A 24,441-nucleotide genomic window follows, 5' to 3' on the forward strand; every position below is an offset into this window, starting at 1 on the left:
TTTTGCAATCGCATCACGCGTTTTGTTGGGGTTCCTGTCCACTTGGTTAATAAACTGAATTTTTTCAGCTACAGAATATGATTTTCGCTTATATTTATCGGCCATCATAGCCGTACAATAACCTGAATAAAATTTCAATACGGCGTATTTTAATTAAATACGACAGTGACTACAATAAGTAAGTGAAAAAAAAATAATTACGGTAAACGTTAACCACAAACAAAAGCCGTGAATATATCCATAGAACATTTAACCATCTCAAGGTGTTAAACCTTCGAAACAAAAACCAGCACCATAGAATACAGTAGCACTGTTTCCGACCATGTATCAGTGCACAAAATGCGCATCATAAGTATAACGGAACAAGTCATAGGCTAACAAGCGCGAACAGGACGCCATTTTGATAGTCGATCCGGTGCAAGTTGTGGAGTGCGTGTGTACCACGTCTATGGTGAACTACACAAATGTAAACATCTGATGTTTGTATATGCGTGTTGTATTTTCTAGCTATGGTTTCGCTCTAAATTATGACTTTGAAGGAAGGGATACTGAAAATTGTGGCAATTATCAAAGAAAATTTGAACGTTAAAGGCGGGAATGTAGAAATTTTAATATTGTTACAGGCGGGAAATTAAAGCATTGTGATAAATGGAGAAATGACGGGACCATGAAATTATGGTGTTATAGGCGGGAAAATGTTAAAAACGGGAATGTTATAACCGGGTTGTACTGTAATTAGGTTCTTGTGTACAACAACATCATTCAATTCGGTTTATACAGTAATCACGCATGATATTACTATTGAGCATTCATAAAAAAGCAAACGGAGTGCCACCTTTTGATTTTTTTTTAAGTAGGTAACCAACTTTATTCGAGCAAAACTTATACAACAAAAAAAAAAAAAAGAAAAAGAGAAAGAAAGCTAAAAAAATTTATGAGCGAATCTTAGGCTTTCAATGAGTTAAAGCTTTGCAACAAATGTGAATTTTAATAAATTTGATAAAGACTTTAATTATTTTCCTTAGTTCTTAATGATCATGAGTGTTTTAGTTCCGTATTGTCTAAATTGTAACATTTGAATTTTTTGTTTTATTGTCTTTGTTATGTGTGTTTTGTTTTTATATTGTATTGTTTTGTGTTTTTCATTTATGTTTATTATTGATGAGTGTATTTGTGTCTAATTGTGTGCCTACCATAAAAAGGCTTTTGTCCTGTTAGTTGGCGTGTTACAATTACAAATAAATAAATAAATAAATAAATAAATAAATAAAATGAAACGAATAGCAAATGTCCTGGCCAAGTCGAATGGAATATTAAAAAGGGCTCGTGGTAAAAAAAAAAGCTAATATTTTCATGAGCGAATCTTAGGCTTTCAATGAGTTGAAGCTTTGCGACAAATGTGAAGCTTCACATCAGTTGTTTCAGAGCTGGTGGTTGACTCGCTCGTCGCCGACGCGGCACGGACCTTCATGGTGTTGTAGCGCCACGTGCGGGTGTGGTCGCCCGTGCCGATGTCCATCTTCATGAGTCGGTTGAAGGCCACCCCCAGCAGCTCCTCCTTGCGGTGGCCCATGAACTTGACGATGAACAGCGAGATGCCGTACTCGGGCAGCGACTGCCAGGCCTTGATGTAGCTGAGCTTGGCGTCCACCAGCGGCAGGTCCTTCACGTTGGCGTGGGCCTCCAGCACTCTCTGCACCAGCTGGGGGCACACACACACACGCACCGCACGTCAGCACGGCCGTCATCTGTGTACAACTCTATATACAACGTCACAATTAAAATTACAAATAATTAGAGACAGGAAAAATTTGCGAATTCATTTCGCGATAGGCTAAAATACAAATAGTTATACCTCAGTGCTCTGCCTCTGCTATTGGTTCGCAACTCACACCTGGATGACTCCGGGGCCGACGAGAAACACCCGACCAAAGCCTTTATCGAATCACAGGCTGCTATACGCTGGGACGTCTCACCAAGACGGCAAGCCGATGAGTGGGTGGCATTTTTGACCGAGTGTACGTAGAACTGTGGGAGTTCATCCTGCAAGGTCATTGAACCCGCAAATTTTTTCCGGTCACTTCAAATAATTAAATAGCGATGTCACTGCAATTTTCACAAATATTAAATATAAATTTTCTGTAGTTGTGTACTCAAACAAGTTCGTGTTTAATGATCCCGACGATTAAATCAAGTTTCTGAGGGTTTCATGTATGTACGAAATAAAACATTTATGCTCCTGCTCAACCCTGATGTAAGCTATTGCCAAGAATCCTGTACTCAGGAGTACTGTAAGTTCCAATGAATTATAGTTGCATATAGAGGACGTGTCCCGCCCCGTCAGCGACGCTCGCTGTGCCTCCGAGCGCAAGGGTCTCAACTCTCAACCAGCGGGCACGGGGCAACTGCGAGACTTCGTGGCGGAGAAGAAATGAAGATGAGGGCGTGATGCAAGTCCCTCGAGTGCTTCCCCCACGTTCATAGCCATTTCCACGCTTCCAAAAATGCATCTTAAAAACTAAAATACGGAAAACAGAACAACTCATCCACCCCCAGTACACTCAGATGTTTTACGTGAACAGATGCCACGCTGTCAGCAGTGGTTCCTTCTGAAGCTCTGCACATCAAACGTGTGCCTGGGTATGCAGGGGCCTTAAACAAGAATTGCGAGTTTGATGTGCCAACTTCTGGGCTCTAAAAGCAGAGTGGTGCTAAGTGCTACCCTGACTCGTACATCACACGCCCTTTCGCCTCAAAATTGAAAAGCTCGTGAAAAACACCCGTTACTAAGATTTTTACATATTCAAAAGAAATGTTAAAAATGAAACTATGAAAATAAACAACCGTAAGTGCACTATCTCTCAAATGCTATTCACAATCAGATATACAAAACTTGGCTATTCATAACTAACAAATTACAACATTTCGGAGTCTACGAGTAGTCGAAAAATACTGTATGTACGTGAATAACTTTAAATTCATTATTCCTGAATAATATATTTTATTGGAATTTTCAAATCAAATAATTTTACTAACTACCGTGTTTTCTCGCATAATCGTCGCACATTTTATTCTAAAATCAAGTTTGAAAAGTAGCGGTGCAACGATTATGCGGGCCAAAAAATTTATATTAATAATTCATTAAACAAAAAACGTTTTTCAACTTTAAATAGAAAAACAAACTCTGTGACCCGAATGAAAGCGTCTTGAATCTGTGACATGCGCTAACGCATAACTACCGTCGTAGTTAACTCTGCACTCGACAGAGAGCGCACGCTGTATTCAATCTGCGAGATGTCGATATTCAGCTACGTGCGCACACTCTATACGGGAAGCAACATAACCAAACACGAATGATACCAACTAGCGCTGGCTACATGTTTATAAGTGGTACACCGCGGCGACGCGGACGAACAGATAAAGGAAATAACGTTTAAAAAGTCGTTAAAAGAAAATTAACACATCAGACAACTTTGTATTTCCGTTAATTAAATAAGTGGTAATGTCCGAATAAATATTAGATTTCTACTTTAAAATACATCATTTTATACGGAAAAGATACCTACACAAAGCGCTCGGCATCTAATAGCGGGACCAAAAACAATACGCAACGTTTACGCGAGAATTTTTTCTATCCCAATATTGACAGCCTAAAATATAGGTGCGACGATTATGCGAGTGCGACGATTATGAGATAAAAGAGGGTATTCACTACCACGAAATATAGATTTATTTTCTGAAACATTATACAAACTGCACATTGTCTTTATATGTAACGAATAATCTGTGATCAAGATTTTAAAATTTTTAATAATACATAAAATCCTATTGGTTTAAGAAAATTCATTGCCATGTCTTTTTTTTATAATTTCATTTTACAAATCCCATTAATGGTTTCACATATAATTTTACCGTATTTTGGATAAATTTTACTTGGACTACAGTGTTGAAAAAAAAAAATTTTTTCATCCTCTTTTTAAAATTTTAATCGAGGAATATTTTAATATTCGCGAATAATTTGATTTTTTGATTCAAAATTTTATTTGAATACAAAAAATAGTATTTGCAGTGCAGGATCCTAGCAACGGAGCTCCGAGAGCAGAGACATGGCCGGCGAATGGAACTCGCCTTCCCCTTCATCTTGCGGAGGAAGCGCGGGGCCACGTAGTCGTCGGGGCTGATGTCCAGCGACTGGGGGCTGATGGCGGGCGCCGGGGCCGGCCGCTGCATCTGCAGGAACGCGGCGATGTCCTTGACCTCGGCGTCGTACGAGCTGTCGGCGAGGGTGCGGCCCTTGGCGGCGAGCCGGCACGCCGCCATCCACTTGGCGTACTGCTCCTCCTGGGGACAGCATGCGTCCGCGTCAGGACGCTCGGCGCCGGTTTACGGCTTCGTTTCTACGACTACCTCGTTAAAAAAAATTGGTTGTCTGTAAAGTCAGTTTACGGACGATAGTTTAACATGACAACGTCATAACAAAACATTGATGAAATGATTGCACACTTTTATGAATAAAAATTGAACCATTTTTATTGAATTATCACTATTTTGTATGGATACAAAGAAGGAGTGAAATGAAATCTACAATTTAATTGATAAATTTTACTTTTATTTGCACTCATTAATCGTCATTAATGTAAAAATGTGTTGATAATGCAAGAAGAAATAAAAAAAAAAAATTTTTCAAGTCATTTAAGTTCATTAAATTTTTTTTTATATTTGAGTTAAGTTTTGTCAAAAGGCAGATTGTTTTTAGTTAAATTTTTATGCTAAATGCTGCATTATCTTGCATTTCAGTGTTTCATGTTGTATGTACATGCTTTGCGGGGTTATTTCAGTTTTATCGCAATTCACCATGTAATTGCGTCCCTAGTTATTGACTGACTAGAAGGGTGGATAAAAAAATTGATTTTTGAGTATTGAATTCTAATAGGGCTCAAAAATTGCACATCTGCATTCTGATAAATGAAGGGAAAAAAATTAAAAATTTACACAGAATTTTTAATAATGCCAAACCAAGGGCAAATAGTTTAGTAAACAGTACAAAATATACTAATTTAAAGGTAATGTTCAAAATGTAAAGGCGATGTTTTTCGGCACTTAATAAGGTCAAAGTAATTTATTTTGTGCTGGCCCATTAGGAATAGTAATTTTAGTGGGAAAAAAAATGGTGATTTTCCATTTTATAAACAGAGGCACTGACATGTTATTAATTTAAAAAGGCCAATTTTATTAACAATTCATAAATATTAAGGTATTTTATATATTCTATTTTGATGAGAGTACTTCATTTGCAGCTCTTTACTGATTTTACATTGTGAAGACTGCTGTAATTCGAGTCCTACCTACAACCAATTAGGATGTGAGAAAAAAATTTTTATTTATTTACGGATGTTACCTGCTATTGAGATTGATTTTTCTAACCAATTTTGGCATTTTGAATTTTGATAGCAAAGTTGTTCTAATGTAGCCATCTCTGTTTTATTCTTTATACACTTTTTCTGCAGTAAACTCTATGGAAAGTTTTACTCATGTTTAGTTTGGTTCTGCCAAGAAAAAAAATTTAAAAAAAAATCAAACTTACGCAGAGTTTTCCATAAGGGGAACTTAGTAAAACATAAAACAATGATAAGAAATATTTTTAAAAATATAATTGGAGGGGTTGCGAGTATTCAAAAATATTTGATACTCAAAAATAATTTGATTTTCGATATTCATGAATAATTTGATATTCTATTTCAAATAAAATAATTTGTTTGATTATTAATTACTTACCCATAATTAGAGATGGTGATTTATAGCATTTAAAATAATAACATTTAGCATTTTGAATTTGAAAATTAGCATTTTGTAGCATTTTTAAAAATAAGATTTAGCCAATTCTCTCAGTTTACATTACCAAAGAAAAGTATATTTTTAAAAAGCATTAAATAATACACACATATATTATTAACAACCACAGAAACAAAGATCTAGCACAACTACAAAGATAACCTATCTTGGCAGGTTTCCAAACAACTTTTTAGCACTTATGAAAACAATAAATTGAATACTTAAAATTACAATAAATATTTTTTAGCTGTGTTCATGACCATAGTTGATGTAGAGTGCACAGATAATGTTATTGAAACTCGTTTTTTCAATTTTTTCTTTTCGTTTTTTTTAATTTTCGCCTTCTTTTGGTTTTCGATCATGCCAGAAACCGTTGCTTGCCGTTTTACCAACTTTTTTTCTTCATCCGATTTCTCGGTGAATCTTTTTTTTTTTTGCAGCCTGATGTCCCTCACATTTAATGTGCTTTTCAAGTACTTTTTTTTTCCCACTCCAGACGGCGAAAACATAAATTGCGCATTAAAATATTCGTATCACTTTCGTAGGACTGTTCACTTTTGTATTCATTTGTACGATCGCGAATGGAAATTACGTTTCATCCCATTTTTACCACGAGAAATAACAGTATACAACACATTCACGAGTGTGCACGTATTTGTAAACACACCACCTTCCATAGACTACACAAGAACGCGGCTTTCACGTGAAATACAGCCAGAAAATGGGAATTGTTAGCGCGGCAAAGCAGAGATGTTGCAATATGGCGGCCTAAAAACTTGTACTCTGCAAGATGACGGACACTCTTCCAGCTAGTTGTACTTTGCTTTGTTTACAATCGCGAGGCACGGATGGCCATTTTTCATTAATATTTACGAACAATAGTGATGAATGACGTGACAATAAGATACTTTTGCTGAATACGCCATAAAATGATGGTTTCTTTTGATACTGAACTGAAACGAAATACAATCTGTAAATAAATTGTGTAGAGTGAAGACGAATCTACGTTTTTTACCTTGATTTCGCATTTATCTCGGAATAGTCTAGATTTCACATTTTATAGTGGAAAAAATATAATTTAACATATTTTCGCATCTATTTCGCGAAAACGAAAAATCACCATCCCTACCCATCATGTATGAGACTAAGATGATTTACTGTGAAATAAAAAAAAATTTCTGCAATATTATACATACATTGTTTTTATTTGGAACAAATAATTTATGATTGTGATTCAAAAGTTTTGAACATAAACATAAAAATTATTAGTTGGATCATTTAAAGAAAATTTCACAATTAAAAATAAAAAGGCATTTCTAGGTTGTTTCTTATTTTATTTCCTTTCATTTTACACCTCTCTATTATGGTTTCACATATAATTAATTCTGTCTCTTACATTGTACTGTATTTAATATCAATTTTTCTTGGACTCCCGTAAAGAGTTAAAAAACAAAAAGGATCAAGATATTTCAAAGTTTTATTCAAAAGATATTTGATAATCGTGAATAATTAGATATTTGACTGGAACAAGCCAGGGGGGAGGTTACCGTGTCGCAGCGAATCCACATCTCGGTCATGCCCTCGGCGCTCGGGACCTCCAGCTTGATGCCGTACTTCCCCTGCGAGATGTTGACGTCGGGCGTCACCTCGCAGCCCCGCAGGTTGACGTGGTGGGCGGGCTCCGCCCCCTGGGACGCCTCCTCGCGCGTCTTGTACAGCGCCAGGTGCAGGTCCCGGCAGGCGAACCAGTACCGCTTGAAGGCCTTCAGGGTGAACCGCTTGGGCCTGCGAGACGGGTGGACACACGCCTCCTTGCATCTCGTGGATTCCTTTGGCTGCAAAGGTTAAGGCTATGCCCCCCTTGACCCTTCCGCTCGACGGCCCGACGCCTCAGTTGCGTTGATGGTTGGATCACAGCTGTCTGGATACTACCCTCTACGACTGTCGGCCAGTCGACCACGAGGCTACCGGTGGAGTGGCCGAATCACATCGACCCTCTCCGAAGGAGGGGAGGTTCTACAGTAAGGTGGTCGCGACTCTATCCTAAAACTATCAGAAACCATTGAATAAACCATCAACAATTTAAGAAAAATCAAAACAAATTGAATTGTGTGCCAACACATATATATATATTGTTAAATAAATAACTGTATTTTGCTACAAAGTGCTTATATTTTGTCAACCATTTTCAAATCAGAACACAAATTGTTTATCAATAATCAATTGGTATATTAAAAAAAGCATATACATATATGTGTGGTGTGTGAATGCAATATTTGATTTTAAATCATATATACATAAGGAAAGGATACGATACAATTAAGGTTTTTTACTCCACCATGAACCGATAGACCGTAAGAGGTATTCCTATAAGGAGAGGTGGGTCGCCAGCTGGAAAAGTTTGGGAACCACTGGTCTAGATAGATAGCTCTTTTCTAATATAAAATTGGAACAAAAAAAAATGGCAACTGATGAATCCGAACCATCAAACAAACATCCTCACGCATCGCAGCATGCCGTCATACATACATGCAAGATTATTTATGTACATTTTTATTTATATATTTTTTATTTTAACTTATTTAGGTTTTAATTTACTACATATTTTTCTTAAAAAAAAAGGTTTTTGACACAGACAGTCTGTGAAAAACCCACAAAAAAAATTCTTGTTACTCGTATCTCAAGAGAGTGAAGTATTAATAGGGACCGGAAAAATTCGCGGGTTCAATGACCTGTAGGATGAACTCCATAGTTCTACGTACACTAGGTCAAATGTCACCCACTCATTGGCTGCTGTCTTGAGAGACGTTCGAGCGTAGCAGCCTGTGATTCGATAAAGCTTTGGTCCGGTGTTTCTCATTGGCCCCAGAGTCATCCAGGTTGAGTTGCGAGCCAGTAGCAGAGGCAGCACCGAGGTAAAACTATTCGTATTTTAGCCTATCGCGAAATGAATTCGCGAATTTTTCCCGGTCTCCGTGTATCAGTGTGGCTCACTTGAGGAAGCGGAGGTAGTCGAACAGCTCCGGTATCTGCGTGATGTCGCTGCCGGTGCTGATGTTGGAGCCCTCCAAGGTCACCTGCAGGTTGTTCAAGGCCCGGTCGATGTCGTCCCCGTCCAGCGTGCTGTCGTTCTCCGTCAGCGGCTGCGGCACGCCGGCCTGGAGCGTCACCTGGACCTGCGGGCACGGCACGGCACGGCGTCGCTTCACTGGCTCGCAAACACTTCTGCAAACACACTTTAATTATGTGCAGGGGCGTAGCCAGCAGGGGGGAGTTTTTTGGGGTTCCAAACACCCCCCCCCCCCCCCTCCCCCTTAGCAACAAATCTTTAATTAATTTCTTATTCATCACTCAAACAAATTTCATATTAATATTAATAAAAATTTTACCATTACAATATTTAAATTTAAGTACCGAAAACTGCTAAAATAGCACTATTTTACACCTTGAAATCCGAATTTTCCCAGGGGAGGACCCCCGGACCCCCCGCTTTAATACAGGGGGGCGGCATGCTTCTTAACACCCCCCCATACACAAATCCTGGCTACGCCACTGATTATGTGCATTCGTGCACGGAAATGGCAGAACTGAAGAGTTTTAATACATATTTTTTATTATGTTATTTTTATCTCACCTTTCAAGTATTATTAATATTCAAGGTGTGACTGACTATTATAAATTTAAAAAAAAAATGAAATAATGTATCCTCAGAGAAACTACAATAGCTCATACTTTATTGCTATAATTCATCATACATTTCTCTAATCAAGCATTTTAAGCAGTCATTTTAAAAAAAAATTAAGTACTAGTCTGGAATTTTTATATATATTCTGCACATATTAATATAATAATGTTGAACACACAGAAACTGGCCAGTGCCCTTATTGGGTGCGATAAAATAAGACGACTGACCACTCTCCTGTGGTTCGTGTGTTCTGGTAGAGCAGCGCCAGGACTAGGCGTGCGTGCCTCCGTGTCGCTGCTCGGCAGACGGCGACTTTCCAGCGAAAAGTCACCGCCTGCTGACTCTTAGCGACCCGCGACCAGGGTGTCCACAAGGAAAAAATATTTCGTACCAACTTAGGCGAGAAAAAAATACTAGATTTGAAAAAAAAAAGTATAAAATTATAATTTGTTATGGTTTCAACAATTTAGGAAGTTATTATGACATTGCAATGCTCTAACTTAAATATCACACCACACACACATACATTCCATAGTTTGAAAAATAATTACGCTTAATAATAATAATTGGAGTTACTGTAATATTATTATATTAAAGAAAAAAAAGTACTAGATCTGAGCGTAAATGCACTAGACCACTAAAAACTTATAGAAGTACTAGATCTAGTAGGAGAGTACTAACTGTGGACACCCTGCCTACTACGCGCCTGGCGTCGCTCGAGGAGAGAGCGACGTGAAGCGACACTTTCGCGGTCGCGGGCTGTGGCCTGGCCTTGACACTTGCAGTTACACGTCGCGACCCCGACACGCGACACGGCTGTCGCCGAGACAGTAAATACTCCCCCATCCCTACTTTTCAACCCATCTGTCCGACCAACACCCCGAGAGGCCATGCTGGGTCCGGTGAGTTTTATGTGCCTTCTCGTAACCTTGAGTTTAATGCTTTTTCCCTTTTTTTTCCGAAGGTTACGGGGCACCTGCTCGGCCCGAGCTCGTTCCCTCACATGTTTTATGTATTTCGTGTTTCGTATTAACGAGTCATTTGCCCGGTCTTAACTTCAAGGCCCCAGTTGTCTGGCTGAATGCCCTATTTGCCTTACAGGCGAGTCATGTTAACTCGCTTTGCTCGTCTCTCTGACAGATGCCTTTGCAGCTTGTACCCTTATTAGTGTTTGTATGAAACCCATGGTAGGAACTTATGTAAATTAATCTTTCATGACCCCTGATACTGCACTTCCAGTGCCAGTTTTTTTTTTAAAATTTTTTTTTTTTTTTTTTAAAGGGATGAAGGAAATCAAAAACTAATAATGTAGCGATTCCAGAAAAGATAAAACAAAAATTTTTATGCCTTACAGGTGTGGTGTTTTTACTATGACTTTTATGCATGCTAAGTTAGCAGCATTTATTCTGCATAATGAGGTTCCCTTTTTAATCGGAAATAAATGCTAACAAACGCTTGCCATGGTATCTGAGACAAAATAATGCAGTTAACATGTCAAGGAAACCAAATCAAAGTTTATTAAAGTGTACACAAGTGCTATTATTAAACAAAGTATCTGGTATCACCTTGTGTCCAAAAGATCATAATGGACTACACACATATTTACAAGTTCTGCACAGTTATAGCTAGCGGTCAAGGTCAACAAAAGCTTAAAACCACTTGAAATAATCAGATCTCAAATGGCACAATCAGTGCAGGATTATAAAATACACCAAACCTAAGAATGTTGATTTAAAGAGCACCAATTGTATGTAAGCATGGCTATGGCCTTAAATAATATAAATGATTTGTAAGATTCATGCAGTGAATCTGGATTACAAGAGACGTATACAACATTTTTGACAAGGTCATGTGCGAAATGAACAGATATGAGAGAACGAATAAAAGTAATTTGTCCCACCACAAATGCTCTTGAAAACGTAGCATTCTAATAGTGTGGAGGCATCCAAAGAACATCAGGAACACAGATGGAAAAAATTTAAAACCAGAATGGTGGTAAACAATAGTATCAATTTGGGGAATCAAAAGCTACATGGAAGAAGCTGTGAAGATGGAAGTTTTAAACTGGGTTGTTGGAGAAACCAATATTTTGGAGTTTTATTAAATTATTACTTAGTTAAATAAAAAAAAAAAGTACAGTAAAACCTCATTAATGAAAACTGTTAGTACAAAACCCTCCTTAATACAGAGTTTTATCACAGTCCCTAAAAATTACATAGAAGTTTAAGTGCTAAGTAATTTGTTTCATATAAAAGAATAGTTATTATTCAATACAATTTTTTTTTTGTTCTAAGGGTAAATAATTACATGTAGTAAAGAATGGATAGTACAAAAATCCCAGAATAATGTAAAGAAACAATGTGAAGTTTCAACTAAAATAATACTGGTGCCATTGATTTGGTCCATTTTAATTTGGGGAAAAATATTTGAAATTTTATTCTTCTAAAATGATGGTACTAATATGTTTTTTGTTGGTATTTTCTAAATCTTTGCTTTACACTATCTCAAATCCCTTTAAGTGTAATATAGTAGGAATGATTTTTTTGAGCCATAGGTGCCACCATCTTAAATTTGAATTTCACAATAACTAAAAAAAAAGTACATTTAGTGCGGTATAAAATTGTGTGCAAGTTTTAACTTTATATGATTTTGATTTATAAATTATATAACTATTGTGATTAAATTTTGGAATGCATAGTTTGGTTATTATAAACCTTCTGATTGCAAACTGACAAAATTATGATCCCCTCAGGTTTGTATTATTGATAGAGACAGGAAAAATTTGCGGGTTCATTTCGCAATAGGCTAGAATCCAAGTGCGTGTAACTTATTGCCGCTTCAGTGATTGGAACACAGTTTGCCTTAAGGACTGTGAGCCAATGAATGACCCTCAACGTAAGAAGTATCGAATCACAAGCATCCCAGTTAGCAGGTGTCACGAGTCAGTAGCCAATGAGCTGGTGTAATATTCCCGCGTACATAGAGGATCGTGGAGTCCATCCTACAGGTCATTAAAACCGCGAATTTTTTCCAGTCCCTAATTATTGAGGTTAAACTGTGCTCTTGAAAGAAATAAGAACTAATTAACGAGGTTACGCTACCTGCAGGGCAGCAAACATCAACATTTCTTCCTCGGTGCAGTCAATCTCCTCGTTCAGCAGTTGCCACTTGGCCTGCTCGTAGATCTGATTGATACGCACTGCATCGTACTTGGGGTCAAGGTCATAGAACGAATAAAACTTGAAACGGAGGCACAACGTGTCAAATTCTCGCACTCCTTGTTCCATGATGGACAGTGAGGAGTCCAACCACCTGGAAACCAAACAGAACACAAAAAATTAAATAGGTTTTGTAATAAAAAGTATCAGATTTTTTTTTTAACATTATATATATATTTATTTATTGGATGTGAGTGTGTGTGTGTGTGTATTAGTAGCCCCAAGTCTCCCATCATGCATCATGGTGGTTGCATGTCGATAGCTAAAGGGTGTGGAAGATACTGGATGAACATTCTTCTTCTACGAAAAAGTGTGCAAATAAAGGGAAAAAAATATATAGTAGTTAAAAGTAAATAATGAAATGTTAAAAGTACAAATATAGAAAAATAAAAATTAGAAAAAACAATGCCAAAGGGTAAGAAAGAATTTTCCATAATATTCTAGAACAGTCGAGGACTATGTTAGAGTAGTGGGGATGGCTTCTGAGACTTATATAAGGCAAAATGTGATGCACGTGCTTTACATGATTTTTCATGAGAAAAAGTGTATGAATAAAATCTATTTATGTATTCACCAGACAAAAAAAAATCTAATGTAGTGTTAAGAATTTATTTTAGTAAAATTATTTAGTACAGTAAACTCCCTATTGTCCGCGGGCGGATTATCCGCACATGCTACGAAAAAATACAGCACATAAGTAAATCTGTATTTTATTACAAGTGAGCAAATTTGAACTCTCCTGATGAGTGTATTGTGTGCAGTATTCAGTAAAACGCCACAGGCCTTCTCGGAACTCACGCAGTAGGCTGGCATGCGTTGCTATCTTTGTCTCTGTCACGCTTTGTTTATAGTCGTATGGTTGAGCAATTGTATGTTTACAATACTGAAATGTATTGTATGTTAATAATTCAGTAAAATACTACAATTTTAGCATCATTTAAAAAATTTTACTGTTAATTGTAACTTTTACTGACAAAGTTTTAGATTTTTAAGTTGAAATTAATGTTTCCTTTTTTGTCTCCCATTTTCGGCTCTTTTGCGGATTACCCGCGATTTTCACTATCCGCGGTGACCCTGCCACTTAATTTCACGGATAATATGGAGTGTACTGTATATGTAAGATATTTGTGTATGCTTAGTATGTAAGATATTTATGCCCAAAAGAGAAAAAAAAATTAATAAAGAAAATAAAAAGGAAAAGTCTTCTAACATAAGTCTTTTAACATATGTCTTTTAAACAAAAAAAAACTATATTCAACATAAATAATTAAATGTATGACCAAAATTAGTGGCCTTACCGAGGAGGATGGGTGCAGACCCCCCCCTGGGGTTATAACCCAAGAGAAAAGGAATATCCAAGAAACCTTGAAAAATAAACTCATTAAATCAACATTTTTAACCTAATCAAAAACTTAAATTTCTACAATCGTTTTGCTAGTTTATATATACTATTTCAAAAGTTCGAAAAATGAATTACAATAAAGATGAATTTCGCACTATTAAAATCTGAATGAATGGTGTCAAACACTGGACCCGACAGGCGTGCCTACCCGACGTTCAGGCGGGCGCGCTCGACCAGGGAGCGCGGCTTGAGCAGCTTGCCGCGCGCCTCCGGGCTGGGGTGGGCGGGGCTGTTGGCCAGGGACGCGTCCAGGCTGCCGTTCAGCGTCTCCAGCGTGAGGGACGGCGGCGAGTAGCTCCCGTTCGAGTCGTTCAGGCTCTGGTTGTTCCTCTTCCACGTTCCCGACTGCTGCGAGGGCAAAACCACCGTCCAGCGCTACCAGCAGCTGAGGCCGACGCACGAATACACTTTGGTGAGGGGATTCGAAAGAAAGAAATAAAAAAAAAAATTAACTGGCTAAAAATTAACTCGGGCTACCTACGAATGAAGTAGCTTGGCTTCCGGGTTGTAGCCGTGTCCTCGGCGAATAATTCACCGACGTTTTAGTCGACATTGCAACGTTGGTGAATTATTGGCCAAGGTCACGGCTACAACCCAGAAGCCAAGCTACTTCAGACGATGGCCGTGAGAACCTGCGAACACTACTACCTACAAATGGTTAATCCAAAACTGTATACCTCACGATTCTTTAAGTCAATAAAAACCATCAAATAAGAAGTAGTAGATAGTGATGGTAGGTAGCATAATAATTGAGGCCAATAACCCCTGACATTGCTTTGCTTCCAAGATTGTACTGAGAACCGAAAAATTTGGTAACTGGCTCAGTGCTCATTGAACCTACAACCCTACTCTCATGAGCCACACGCACTAGTAGTGACTAGATTATGTCATGAATTGCGACAAAACCGAAATAACACCGGAATACACCATGTAACACCAAAATTTGAGTTAGTACACCACAAAGCACCGAATTGCAATTACAATTATGAAACTAATCAACATTTTCAATCGAAACTTAACTCTAATGACAAATACCTAAAATTTTAAATATTAAATTCAATGAAAGTAATTTATTTTGCATGATGTTTGTACCACAATTAAATAAAACAATATTTATAATCTTGAAATTCTTATTAGTTATTCATTTTTATGTTATGACTTTAGAACATTTCCCAGGAACAATAATACTTAACAGATTTACTTTATTTGTTTCATGCACCAGTCAAAATGTCACTGTTTTGGAGAAATTAGTACTATATAAAATTTAAGTATTTTTTTTTTTCAGTAACATGATATATTTTTTAATAAGTGCATTTCATAAAAAATCAAAACAATAACACCGAAATCTCCTATTTTAGAAACAAAATAGGCCTGAAAATAAAACCAAAAATCTTGTCTCAATGCATTATTGATCATGTCCACTGAAGTCCCCACATTATATAAGTGAATTCCATGAACAACTAACTACTATATTGGATTTTTTTTTGCAAGCTGTAAAGATTATGCCAACGCACTGAGTGAATCAAACCAGGATAATAGTAGATGGATGATGTCTCATGGAAATTGTTATCCAATGGAAAATTACTAAATGAGGTAACCAAAATGTTCTCACCCACTCTCTTCACTTAAAAATTATTTAATAAATCAATAAAAATAACAGAGCACAGTACGAAGAAGTGTTCTAACACAACTGCAAGCCAATTACAGCTGTTAAGCTGTTAAGTTACAAACCACAACTAGCATATTTTGTAGGCACAAATTTAATTTTATTCAATCCAATTTCTCTACTACTTTAATTCTGTTTTATTATATTTTATTGCAAAATGTATTATGCTGTTTATTTATTGGACGGGTTGCCAAATCTGTACTGAAACCATACTGTAACATTAAAAATTCTATGTTGTAAGTCTGAAATGTAACCTGTCAAGTCTGGGTTCCTGTGCTACAGTACTACAAAATAAAAATAAAAGTATTAAACTGCAGTAATTCTGCAGTACAGTAAAAAATTAAAAATAATGTCGCTTTATATACTTTGGGGCCGTTAGTAATTCTTCACCAATAGTGTTTATTTGAGGGCTATTCCTGTAAACTTATGACAGTTATTTTCCATTTTATATTTTGTCTCAAATTTTCTCAACAGATATTTACAAAATATTATCGGATGGCAGTATAAAGTCGCGCAAGCAGAGCTATCGAGAGAAACTAAAGGGTCAACTGCCCCTTAAGCGTCCCTACATATAATTTTTTTTTCATGACTACATTACTTCCACGGAATTCTTGAGCTGTCTGAAATTTAAATTTAAGTATGAATGTGTTCATCTGTGCTGCAGTTGTGTTATCCATAATACCTGTTTAGGTACATCATTGTGTTTATCTGTTTGACATCAGCTGATTTAGGTTTGTTCTCTGTGGGTTTATGTTTTCATTTTTATTTCTCAATTTGCGTTCTTGAATTTTTCCCATAACAAACAGTACAAAAAACTGCTGTGGCATATGTCCAAGAAAATTGTATTAAATCAAAATTTTCCCATTGCATGAATCATTCGAGCTTTTACAGCTGAAAGATAACGTTCAGTAAAAATATGTGGTGAGAAAATTTGCGACCAAACTGCAAATGCAAGGGCTAAACCTGAGGTCAATCCCTGGACTGATGGAGATGACACGAGAGAGAAATGAGCAACTCAGAGAGAGAGAGAGAGAGAAGAGAGAGAGAGAGAGAGAGGAGAGAGAGAGAGAGAGAGAGAGACGGAGCGGGTCGAGGGATACTCGCATTCGACTACGGGCCCTGGACCCAGGATCTGAGACGGTCACGCGCTGCATTATAATCGCATGGTTATTTCTCACCTACACTCTTTTTAGAATGAAATACAGGGTATGATTATGGTTACTATTTTATAAGTCCAAACTAAGCTTTATTTATAAAATTATTTTACTTTAAAATAGAGGTGGGACGATACCACACTTTCGATACTCGATTCTGTATTGTTTTTTTCAGTTCGATACATTCGATACTTTCGATACTCCAGGGGAAAAATATTTTCCCATTAAGTAACAATTATTACAAATAACATAAATTAGTTTTAAACTATATAAATTCCCTCTTTATTACAAAAATACAAACTGCAAACAACTTTAAATACTTGAGTATTAAAAAAATAGAAGTGAAATACAAACTATCTTCAAGAGAGTTAGCCCTTTATTTTCCAGTACACTTTTTTTTTTACCGCGAACAAATGTAAACAAAAAGAAAATCAGAAATATTATCTTGTTTGTTCGAGACAAGAGCAAGCGGGGCTGGGTACTCGGGCACTCACAGAGACGGGCGAGCTGATGGGCGTGGAGGTCTGCTGCCGGGTCGGAGTGACGGGGGCGCACATGAAGGGGGCGGGGCTGTGGTCCAGGCTGCCCGTCGAGCCGGACGGACTGTGGTTCGAGACGAAGGTGTTGGTGTCGGCGGCTGGCTGGCCGCTGTTCGGGCCCGGCCTGGTCTCGTGGTGCCTCCTCTTGGCGCCCGGCAGGTCCTTGTAGTTGTACTTGAGGTGGTTCGGCTCCAAGGGCTTGCAGAAGGACAGCTCCTCCGGGTGCCTGATGCCTGGCGGGACACACAACACGCGTGGTCACACAGACGGTGCGCAGAGCTTCAGGAAAAAAAACCACGCGATTTAAAAACTACTCAAGATATCCTAGTGGGGTATGTTTACGAAAAGCATTTAAGAGTTCGCTGAGCCCCGAAAAGTACTTTTAATTTTGGATCATGTTTTTAAACTGTATTTCTAGAAGAGTTAAATTGGCTGAAACGCATGTTTTCAGAGTAATTTTTAGGCGTAAAACAACCAGTACAGATTATTAAAAGCACTTAAGGAACTTGCATTACACCTTTATCTTCATTTATCGGCCATATGATGTTGCGGTCACCGCTAAAATTTCACTGTTATCCTGTGACGACGAGAAGACTGCGCGCCAGTCCAGAGGAGACACCGCGCTAGAAGCACCAGCGAGCGTCGCGCTTATCATCCCGCCTCACTGACCCACGTACACCCCTGACGAGGCGGGCCCCTTAAGGCCCGTCTACAATAGCAATGTCCTAAACTGTGTCCGAAGGACACTCGTCGCTGATTGGTCCACGTGAGCCTCTGACGTCATGCGTCAAGTGGGGCGAAAGTCCGAACCTACCCGGTCCGAAGACATCCGCCAATTTGAACTTTTTGTCCCAACCTGTGTACTTCGGACACGGAAAAATAACAGTACACTCACGATATTTGAATTTCCGGCTCCCGTTAGAAAACGTGGTGTTTGTTTTTGTTATTGAAGGAAATGGAAGGTGTTGTAAGTCAAGAAGAGCCACTTTGCCTCACTGAATAAATATATAATATTGAACTCCCACAACTTTCATAATTTCAATCTCAAACTACAAAGCATCAAAACAATAAACAAAAACATTTGGTTTGGCACATTTACTGCGCTCTGGTGACAACTTTAGAAATAAATACATTCGGACATCGGACATCGCAATTGTGGACAGGGCAGTTTTCGGTGAGACAATGTGACGTCACTCACATTCGGATAAGGACACAGACCACACACAGGTTCGGACTATCGTAGATGGGCTCTTACTCTTCCTTCTGCCCACTGCCCGGGTTACCTCTATATCTGTCTAGCTGGCAAGAGGAAACATTACAATGCACAGTTTGTACCGATATAGTTTTTTACCTAACCAACACTGCTAGTCCGAAAATTCAACAAAACAATATTTTATTGTTTTTACATTAATACACATTTGTTTATATCTCTTAGGTTTATTTATTGCATGAGTTATGTATTATAAATGGCACACAAATTTAAGATTAGAAAATGTATGAAGTTTGAAACATTAAGCTACTACATAGTAGCCTATGTATAATTGCTGATAGCCACTGTTTTCCAACCAAGGTTCTATCCATTTCTCTGTATTTTCCAGATTTTTAAGACATCTTTTTAATTTCCTGAGTTTTCAATGTTTCGCCAACTTAACCTATCTGCAAGAAGCCTGTTTTGCTCTAATAGTTCCAATTCTAAAACTATATAATTATGCTAACACATATAATTTGTGTTTTGGCCCCAGGTTTTACATTTACAACTTCTAACCATAACTGATGTTTTCAAAGACACACTAATAAAATATTTACCTTTTTTTTTTAACACATCACTATTTTTTTCTGTTTTTAAGCATTTTAAACTTTTAACAGAAACAGTAAATTCTTTTCATCCGTCACACGTGGAACCACAACTTTGCAGGATTAGTGAATTTGCCGGATTATGGAACATCAATATGGTTGAAGTAAAAATACTCAATTACAACGGGCTTTATGGAGCTGAAATCCCAGCCCACCTCCTCCTCATCCTTGTTTCAAGTAAGAAATTACACGTTATATACAAAAACAGAAAAATCCGCAGATTCAGCGCAATATAGGATAAACTACACAATCCTATAAAAACTATTGAACAAATACCACATGTTCATTTGCCACTGACTTGTGAGACCTGTTCACTGGGATGCTAGCGATTTGCCACTGACTTGTGAGACCTGTTTACTGGGATACTAGTGATTTGCCACTAACTTGTGATATCTTTTTACTGGGATGCCAGTGATTTGCCACTGACTTGTGAGACCTATTTACTGGGTTGCTAGCGATTTGTCACTGACTTGTGAGATCTTTTTACTGGGTTGCTAGCGATTTGCCACTCACTTACGAGACCTGTTTACTGGGCTGCTAACGATTTTCCACCGACTTGTGAGACCTGTTTACTGGGATGCTAACAATCTTCCATTGACTTGCGAGAATATGTTAACTGGGATGCTAGTGATTTGACACTGACTTCTGAGACCTGTTTACTGGGATGCCGGTGATTTGACACTGACTTCTGAGACCTGTTAACTGGGATGCTAGTGATTTGACACTGACTTCTGAGACCTGTTTACTGGGATGCCGGTGATTTGACACTGACTTCTGAGACCTGTTTACTGGGATGCCGGTGATTTGCCACTGACTTGTTTGACATGTTCACTGGGATGCTAGTGATCTTCCACTCACTTTTGTGAGACCTGTTTTTTACTGGGTTGCTAGCAACTGGCTACATACTACTGGTTTTCCGTGGCCGATAGTCCTACATACAGATGAATTGAGGCAAAATCCAAGAAACGGCACAATATTATCTCGACTCTAGCGCCATCACGAACTGAATCTCGGGATGCAAGGTAGGACTGTAAAGGTGGAATCACAATGCCCCGACGACCCCGACACGACAGTCCCGACAAGATGAAAAATTTTCAACAGCCAATAAGAACCTGGTTCATCCCGACGAAACAGGTTCTTATTGGCTGTTGAAAATTTTTCGTCGTGTCGTTTTTCCTAACCTAAGTTAAAACTAAGTGTGTAAGGGAGGGGTCTAGGTAGGGAAGACTCTAAGTGCGTGTCGGGGTCGTCGGGGCATTGTCAGGGGCGTAGGAACCGGGGGGGGACGTGTCCCCCTGAACTTTTTGGGTGGAGGGGACTGTCCCCCCCAACTTTCTAGACCGTGATAATTTTATTTTATAATATTGATTGATTCCGGAGAGGGGAGAGGGGGAGGGGGAGGAGGTGGAGAGGGGGAGGAGGTGGAAAGGGGGAGGAGGGGAGAGGAGAGGGGGGAGGAGGAGAGGAGAGAGGGAGGGGAGGAGAGGGGGAGAGGGGGGAGGAGGAGAGGGGAGAGAGGAAGGAGAGGGGGGAGGAGGAGAGAGGAGAGGGGGAGGAGGAGAGAGGAGAGGGGGGAGGAGGAGAGGAGAGGGGGGAGGAGGAGAGGGGAGGCGGGGAGGAGGAGAGAGGGGAGAAGGGGGACTCGAGGGGGGAGGGCGGCGGCTCACCCAGCTCCTTGCAGAGGTTGACGACGGCGTTGAAGGTCTTGACGGAGAAGTCGACGCGGCAGTCGAGGAAGCGCAGGTCGGGCAGCTGCACGCGCAGGGTCTTGTGCATGGGCGTGAAGTGCAGCACGGCGTCCGCCTGCACGCCGCACTGGTCGAGCGTGGAGCGCGTGCGCGCGAGCCAGGCGTTGCGCGCCGGCCACCAGAGCGCGTGGTCCGACCAGTCCATGGCGATGTCTGCAACACCCGGCAACAGTGGCGGGTCCACAGGTTCACCACTCTAGCATTTCAGAGCAGCCGGAGTTACTACATTTGCATTTCATCCGCTCACACTACACATAACATCCAACCAGGAGCGCAACAACAGGGGGGGGGGGCAAGGGTATTTGCCCCCCCCCCTTCTGAAACCTTGAAGTGGGGGCAAACGGGGGCAAAGAAAGTGCTGTGTAATCAATTTTTAGATAATAAAACTGCTTAAATAGCATCATATTTTCCACCTTGAAATACAAATTTTTCCCGGGGGAGGACCCCCCCACCCCCCGCTTCAATAGGGGGGGGGGGATCGATGATTCTTTATAAAAAGGTATATTGCCCCCCCCCCCCCCCCTTTGGAAATTTAGTTGTTGCGCCCCAGCATCCAACCACCAGATTTTATGATTCTACAAGAAATTTCATTAATTATATTAAAATATTTTATTGGTTTCAGAAACAATAATTTTTTGTCGCAATATTAATGTAGCATACAACTGTTTTTTTTTCGGGGGGGGGGAGGGGCACTTGCCCCTGGTGACCAACCCCCCCCCCCCCTCCCCCCCCCCGGATCCGCCACTGCCCAGGAACAACCAGTAACAGGAACGGCGACTGAACCGGAGCCTTCCAACCCCCCCCCCCCCCCCCGCTTACACACACACACACTCTCTCTCTCTCGCTCTCGGTCTCTCACACACACACACACTCACACTCTCTCGCTCACACACACACACACACACGATCAGTCTTGCGGTCTCTGTTGCTGTTGGATGTACATACAGTTTCCATCGTGGAATACGGAAGGAACTTGGGATGTTGCAATCGCAGTTGCACTTTTTAGTTAGGGAATATATATATATATATATATATATATATATATATATATATATATATATATATATAAGCAAAGCAACCCAAAGAATAACGAACAAAGATGTCTGCCACGACACCTCAGCTGATTTGTTTAGGACTGGCCGAGACGCTGTTCCCACACAAGGCTTATGTTTCAGAGATCAGGAGGCGAGCGCTACCGGCTACGGGGTTTATTGAACCTCGCATCACTCTCTACGTATCAGTTTCAAATGCAGTGTTTGATATTCCACGCCCACTGCGCTTACAACATACACTGCGTCAAAATACTAATTTTGAATTATTTAATAACGTCCGCATGAATCACATGGTGATCGAGTAAAGCAGTTTTTTTTATTATTTCCAGCTCAAAATCAGTATTATTTTAATACCATGTAGTCCAATCGTTATGTACTTTCAACCATTGGATATGTTGTAATATGAAACATATACAGCAAAAACCAGTTTTTTTTTTTGCGCCATATTTTGCCAATTTGGGATATTTCGCACATTTTTGAAATCCTGTATCTCGGGAAGTATGAAGTCAAAAAATATGTTTGAATAGTGAAAATTGTAGGAAATTTAACGCTCTACAAAATCGAATAGAATAGTCTAAGTCGTATGAGGCAAAAGAAAAAAGTTATAGGCAAAAAAAACTGAAAAAAGTGCCAAAAAAATTGGGGTTTTTCGGCCCCCCATAGTTTCCACAAGGATTTTTTGTTGGATAAATTGGGTGGGGCACTACTGTACCATACCAAACCACCACCCCAAGTTTCATTAACTCGGCATTTAATCGAAGGACCCACCCTTTTTGAACCTATAACTACTGAACACTGTCCCATATTGGTTAGACGCCCAAAAAAATGGGTGAAATGTGGTGTTTGCATTGAGGAAACAGTTTCAAATGACTGATTTTATGGAAGTGACGTGTTTGACGACGGAAATTCTAATCCACACTTATTAACCATCGCACCAACTCATTTGGACGGAACAACATGGCGATGGCGATTTCGATTATGTAAGAGCATGACGTCTACCTGAAAAATTCCAAACGCCATGATTTCAACTGAAAACGTGATGTGTATGCACGCGCCAATGCCTACGCTCGTTTGTTTTTTCTCGATTTCCAAACGCGGAGGGAAATTATCTGTCTTTCATCCTCGTTGAGTCTCGGTTTCTCTCCCGCATTCGGTTCTCCGTCTGTGACATTTCGCACCTGGGCGTCGTGCAAATGCCATCGGATGATCTGCAGCTTTCGGACGAAATGCCAACCACCCACCCCCTCCTCCTTCCCTGTCCACTACGGAATCCAGCGCCGACATGAAGCCCGTTCTACAACGGCACGCAAACGGACACGGATCTCCCGGAATATTTCCACTATCGCGTCTGCTATTTCCATAATGCACGGAAACGTAACAAATGGCAACCAATGCGACAGCTTTTCAAGATTACGAAATATTAATTTAAATTAAATATAGGTATATAAAGCTTCGAAATCATAGCACGACATGAATTTACATTATAATAAATATAAAGACAAAGTAATAATAAAACACTATATATATATTATTTTTTTACTTGAAATAATTTTTAACGTATTTAGAACATAAACAAACATGTAGCAGCCAGTGGCGTAGCCAGGATTTGTGTATGGGGGGTGTTAAGAAGCATGCCCCCCCCCCCCCCCAAACGGGAAATCCTCCCCCGGGAAAATTTGGATTTTAAGGTGTAAAATAGTGCTATTTTAGCAGTTTTCGGTACTTAAATTTAAATATTGTAATGGTAAAAATTTTATTAATTTTAATATGAAATTTGTTTGAGTGATGAATAAGAAATTAATTAAAGATTTGGAGCTAAGGGGGTGGGGGGGGGGGTTTAACCCCTAAAACCCCCCCTGGCTACGCCCCTGGTAGCAGCCAAGTACTCTCGGCTTCTATATGTCGCCACGGGGCAACGTAAACAAAAGAGCTCAGCATTGCCGAACTACTTCCTTACGGGTCCGTCTCCGTCTGCGTGCCGTTGTAGAAACTCTGATCCTTGAGATCCGTCTCCGTTTGCGTGATACGTCTCCGCTTCCGTGCAGTTGTATAACGGGCCCTGTGTCGGCTGCGAACAACGCCGCAGATCGCGCGCCGGTGAACTGGGCTTGCAGAGTTGAGTCTCGCTCTCAGGAACGGTCCTACATTGCAAACAACCGTTTGAGCGTTTCCACTCTTCTATGATAAAAAAAAAATTATATATTTAAAAAAAACTAAAAAAAACGCGCTTTTATCAGTTGATGACTATAAAGTTACAAAAAATAAACATTGCACAAGTTATTGAGTCTTAG

At 39.5% G+C, this 24,441-nt stretch overlaps 1 protein-coding gene across 2 annotated transcripts in view; it reads right to left on the reverse strand.

Annotated features, from left to right (window-relative positions):
* LOC134538225 (unc-112-related protein-like) overlaps positions 1 to 24,441 on the reverse strand; it is a 126,846-nt gene that overhangs the window by 4,737 nt on the left and 97,668 nt on the right. Inside the window, exons 2-9 of one of the 2 annotated variants that reach the window (XM_063379357.1) lie at positions 21,018 to 21,251; positions 17,452 to 17,729; positions 14,286 to 14,482; positions 12,619 to 12,829; positions 8,827 to 9,008; positions 7,380 to 7,617; positions 4,129 to 4,341; positions 1,466 to 1,702 (exon numbers count right to left, since the gene is read on the reverse strand). In XM_063379357.1, coding sequence (XP_063235427.1) covers positions 1,466 to 1,702; positions 4,129 to 4,341; positions 7,380 to 7,617; positions 8,827 to 9,008; positions 12,619 to 12,829; positions 14,286 to 14,482; positions 17,452 to 17,729; positions 21,018 to 21,251 — 1,790 coding nt within the window. Of the gene's footprint in view, positions 1 to 1,465; positions 1,703 to 4,128; positions 4,342 to 7,379; positions 7,618 to 8,826; positions 9,009 to 12,618; positions 12,830 to 14,285; positions 14,486 to 17,451; positions 17,730 to 21,017; positions 21,252 to 24,441 lie in introns of both variants that reach the window. The other variant, XM_063379356.1, reaches the window with a different exon arrangement.

The sequence above is a fragment of the Bacillus rossius genome, chromosome 13 (genome assembly GCF_032445375.1).
Source record: "Bacillus rossius redtenbacheri isolate Brsri chromosome 13, Brsri_v3, whole genome shotgun sequence".
NCBI classification, from domain to species: Eukaryota; Metazoa; Arthropoda; class Insecta; order Phasmatodea; family Bacillidae; genus Bacillus; species Bacillus rossius.